The sequence below is a fragment of the Mustela erminea genome, chromosome 17, assembly GCF_009829155.1.
Source record: "Mustela erminea isolate mMusErm1 chromosome 17, mMusErm1.Pri, whole genome shotgun sequence".
Taxonomy (NCBI): domain Eukaryota; kingdom Metazoa; phylum Chordata; class Mammalia; order Carnivora; family Mustelidae; genus Mustela; species Mustela erminea.
The window spans coordinates 50,318,795-50,324,061 of NC_045630.1; the positions used below are offsets into that span (position 1 = coordinate 50,318,795).

Below are 5,267 nucleotides of genomic sequence, written 5' to 3' on the forward strand. Positions count from 1 at the left end.
TTGGCCTTCATGTTTATTAGGTTTAAAAAAGAGGTAACTGCAGAGAAGACATACTCCTATCACTTCTCATTTCTGACCACTGTCTGTTTTTATGGAGCGGGCACATGACCTAGGATACTCTTGGTTACTGGAAAGAGGTTTCCCTTGTATCTGCCGTATTTCCAGTTTAACAATCCCCTGTCCTCCAACAACCCACAAAACCCCCCCAATATCTGAACCAAAATATTCAACATTATTTATCAAAATAAATTTATTAAATGTATTCAAAGACCACGTCAAAGTTTAGCTGCCTTCAGGACAGTTTTTGGCACTCATCATGGACAATGTAGTTTCCTACACGACAGCACTCATTCTATTACACCACTCGTGAACAATTCAAATACAGACCGTTTCAGTTTTAGTGTTACATGAGACAACAGTACTGATGATCTGTAGTCATAAGAACTTCAACACCCTTGCACACAGTAAACATTTTAACATTACTTACTCCTAAATAACTAAAACTAAAACCACTATGTGGTAACATGGACTGATTTAGGGAAAGATATACAGCCAGCATAGCTAAGGCCACATAATCCCAGACCTATTGATTTTTAAATGCTTTGGACCAACAGTATCACATCATACCTTGGGGTCTCACATTCCTATTTCTGCCTTCCCAGTGTGAGACACACCACATGTAGACCGCTTTCCCTCCCTGTGTCCTGGACACAGCTACGGAAGATCGTCCCAATACAAGCTTCTCCTAGACAGTTACCACCTTCCTGATGCACTAACTCTGAATCAATAGTTCTGAGTGATTGTTTCCTGAACACCCAGGCTAAATTCAAGGTCAGTCTTTTTGGCAGGTCACAGCCTTTCCCCTTAGGAAAAAAATGAAATGTCCTCCACATTGGGCTCCTTTCTCAGCTCATGTGGCGTGGGGCTCAGTGGTGATCTGAGGCTTTTTACACAAGTCCTGGTAAAATTCTGACTCCAAGAAACGGGGATAAGAGTTGTTCTCCATCAAGCTGTAGACCCTTCTTCTGGGCAGTTGTAAAGCAGCCACTTGTAGCTTCTTGTATATTTGAGCAATCAGAGTTTTGGTTTGAAAATCTATGTTTATCTGAAATTTAAAAAAAAAAAAAAGTGGTTTATTCCATATTCAGAATTAGAGATTGATACCTGTATGATATTTGAAAACACAGAAGCAAAAACTATAGTGTGTGATAAGCTTCATTAGCCAGGTCATTTAAGAAATAAAATCAATCTAATTAAGACCAGAATTAGTTTCTAAAAACCATTTAACTCCCCACCCCCGAGTCCCCTGGCCTTTAATTTAATTTGATGTCTTTTGTTTTGTGTTGGTGCTAAGAGTGTTCAAAATATGCTGCAATGAAGAACACTGTTTCCCCCTTACCTCTTTTGGAGCTTCTTTTTCTATGAAAATCAGTATATATTTTCCTTGCTTTGGAGGACAGTTTTTGGGGTGACTTGGTTTTTTTGAAGTCTTCACAGGCCAGCCAGAATTCAATATTTTCTTCACAAAACTCAGATTTTAAAAAAGCCCTGAATGCAGCAAGACCATCTGGGAAAGAGGAGGAAAAATAAAGTATACAGAATGTGAACTGGGTGACCAATTCATCCTTCACTTTTTTTCCAGAACTACCATTTTCCCACTCCTATATTTTATTATTTCTAGATGATAGCAATTTTCTTGATTTCACTCAAACCTTGTAATCCTCTCAATTTAGCTCTTTAAAGGCTAAGATGCTAATAGTGCAAAATGCTTAAGTTGGTGCACTGCTACAAAAATATAAATAGTTAACTTTGCTATTAATGCAAATATTTATATGGGAACCTAAATTCTCTGGGAACTAAACCTCCTGGAAACATTGTATGCAATGGAAAAGCTGATTCAACCCTAAGGAAGAGGAACTGCCACTATAATTTTGGCTAGTTTTTCTCCCCTGTCTACAGTGAATAGACCATGCATTTCCATGGTTAAATACTAGGAAATAAAGGAGAAAAATAGGCATTATATTTTTAGCGATTATAAAGCTGAACTCCCCTTGGGCAGTCTGCTTTTCTGTTGTGTGAACAGCTTTTCTAGATGTGTGATACTTGAAATGGATCAAATTTAACAGGTAACTTACATTTACTGGCTAGCAGCTCATCAAATGCTTCTGACCACAGTTGTGCTTCTCAGGGGAAGGCCTGCAACAGAAAGTCTGCATGTGAGCTGGGGCACATCACAGTTCCTCTTTCCAGCACAGCAGCAAGTGATTCACATTTCTAAGTACAAGATTTTCAACTTACTTGATGAACGTTTGCTGTTTGCTTTTCTTGCCAGTTTGGGCTTCCCAGGAGAGGATGAATTTTTGCAAGAAGTAGCTCAAACGGGTCTTCCAATCTTTTAATCTAAAAAAAAAAACGAAAAAGATACTCACTAAGTGGGAACATTTTACATTGCTACTGCAGTTGGAGGCATTTTTACAAATAAAGTCACCCAGTAAGCTACCAACCAAATAAGACAAAACAAGAACTCTTCAAGTCAGTCTTACGCATTTTACATTTAAACCTAGCACCTACGTGCCGAACACAGTTTCACCCATTCATCTCACAGAAGTACTACTTTATAACCAAGAGTAAGACTACTTAAAATGACTAGGGTAGTTAAATGAATTTAGTTGGCATACTTCAAAAGGCAGATGCTATTTCTGGCCCACAAAAAGCAGCAGTTTTTCTGCAGCCTTAATTATAATTCTGAGACATTCACACTTGAAACCCCAGTGGAACTGCCTGGAGCCAGTCAGCATTCATTTCCCCTAGAGCAGGAGGCTCTGGGACCACACCAGAAGCCATGAGGGAGGTAGGTGTGGTGAGTGTGTGTGTGACCCCCCCACCCCCCACCCCCACTACAACACTCATTTTAATCAGATGATGCACAACAAGGATTCGTTTCAGTCTTTGGTGGGTCAGATATGCAGTTCCATTTTTTCAAACGAATATAATCAGATGCTGTGTAAGCTGATCAAAACTTATAGTGCATCCCCATTTCTGGGGATGCCCTTCGGCCGCAGGATTCTCGGATGTTATCGTAAATGCAGGGGACAAAAGCCAACTGCAATTTCTCAGGCGCATCTACCACCGCCTCCAGTTCAAAAATTTTCTAAATTCCCAAACTATTCGAGACTCCTTTGCTCACGTAACGAAATCAGTACATACCACACGGATTTAACCTTACTTAGCAAATTGACCTTTTCCACATTTTTTCCCCCTGCAGAAGCGCGGGTTACAGTTTCCTAATGTCAATCAAAACGAGCCGGAATGTAGCACGTTTGCAGCAACCCGGAGAGCCAGGTCCGCAGCGAGGGGCGGGAGAGAAGCCATACTCACAGGGTCCGCTCATTTTTTCCCAGCTTCTCCTCGCTCTTGGGGCTGTTGCCGGAGCTCTTGTCCATGGATCCGCAGTCGTGCTGGACAGCCAGGAACATGGCACTTTGCATTATCCATCCTCCTCTGCTAGGGATGCAGACGTTTGCGAGAGACTCTGCGCGGCCACATTTATTAGAAGGGACGGGGCGGGGCCTCAGGCCGCCGGTCCCGCCCCCAGAGGGCGCCGATTGGTCGGTTGGAGACGGGCACGGGGCGGGGTTAGCCCCCAGCCTGCGGCAGTCACGGGCGCTGCGGAAGGGTCTCGAAGCGGGGCCCGCTGACGTCTGCGGCTGCTGCTTCGTGCGCACTTCGTGCCAGACCCGGCGGCTGGTGGGGTTTGGTGTGGATCGGACGGAGAAGCCCAGCCGCGAGCCGCGGCCAGTGACCTTTCTCAAGGACTGGCGGCCCCCGACGAAGGGAGGAGCCGAAGTTGGCCGCGGGCCGGAGGCGGGAGGGGGGAGAGCCGGGAGAGCGGGGAGAGGGGTCCCCCAGGCCCGCGCTCCGCTCCCCTCCCCCACGCTTACGGCGCCCCCGGACCGCGGAGTGGAGCGCTGCTTCCCCGCCGGGCCGGACTCCCTTGTAGGGGACCAGGGAAGAGTTGCCTTGTGTCGAAGTAAGAAGTGTGTAAACGTGGTGATTCACAGAGCTGTACTCCTGGGATGAAAACATATGTTTATTAAAAAATAAAAATAATAAAAAAAAGATGTACCACCCGCTTTCCCACCCCCTTTGAGGGTTCGTTCTCTTCCCGCCCCTCATTTCTTGCTTTGCAAACTGAGGCGGTTGGGAGACCCTCGCCTAATTCCCGATCTGCGATTCCATTTAGTGTGCCGGGACGGAAAAGATGAAAAGCAGGAACCCTGACAATTCAGGGGCAGGTTGGTGACCTACTCTGCAGCTTGCCGTGGAACACGTTTGGAATGAATGATAAATAAGGAAGGAACAGGAGAAAGTGACTTCATCAGACCATAGTGTTTTTGACTGTGTGTGCCTTTTTTGATCACAAAGGATGCGTGATTGGGTGTGTCCGTGGGGTTGCAAGCTGTTTCTCCGGAGTCCTTGGCTGCTTTTCCTTCCAGAACAGAGATCACAGATCGCCCTGTGCTGAGACAGAGGGAAACACCGAGACCTCGCAACTGTAACACGCCAGAGCCATTCTTGTTTAAGAATGCAAGGATGCAGGATTTCCTCCTGAGTCATTCCTGGTTGCCTTAGAATTTACCAGAAACACTTAACTTGAAAAAAGGGGAGAGGTGGGGAGCGTAGAGAGGAGGAGGAGACGTTAGTGGGTTTACTTGAATAAGTTTAATTTGTTATTTCTTCAAAAATCATCTCTACTGTAGCCAGCTGTAAATATTTTGATTGGAAGGACAGAGAACCTCCACAATAGATAGCCTCAACACAATTACTTGATTTCAGGTAACAGAACTGTACAGTGGAATATTCAAATGGTTTCCCTATCAAGCATTTAAGTAGAAAATAAGATTAACAGCAAGGTAGTGATTAGGCTGCAAAATTCTCCCTGATTTGCATTAGAACTGCTTGAAGAAAATCAGAACTAGTTTAGCGTCTTAAAGTGAGCTACCAGTAATTGGGAGATCCAAGTTTGACTTGTAGGGTAAAATGGGCAATTATTACTAAGAGAACAGTCATACTTGATTATGGAAAGGAAAGCCATTTAGATCTCAGTAGTAAGTACTTTAAAACATGTTTGTGAAATGTAAGAATGCTATTTTTCTCATGCATATACTCTTTTATCTGTAAAAGAACATCACATATTTCCATCTATTTTCACTTCCTGATTATTCAATAATTATTTATTAAATAAGTGTGATAATAGGCACTTGCTT

At 43.8% G+C, this 5,267-nt stretch overlaps 1 protein-coding gene across 1 annotated transcript; it reads right to left on the minus strand.

Moving 5' to 3' along the window:
* Positions 1 to 232: 232 nt before the first annotated feature.
* On the minus strand, positions 233 to 3,549 carry RGS2 (regulator of G protein signaling 2). Its single transcript, XM_032317762.1, is given in 8 exon segments — positions 233 to 1,021; positions 1,023 to 1,069; positions 1,072 to 1,105; positions 1,400 to 1,426; positions 1,428 to 1,567; positions 2,136 to 2,196; positions 2,295 to 2,400; positions 3,379 to 3,549. Coding segments are annotated over 8 exon segments (636 nt in total). The 5' UTR covers positions 3,489 to 3,549; the 3' UTR covers positions 233 to 910.
* Between the last annotated feature and the right edge of the window lie 1,718 nt (positions 3,550 to 5,267).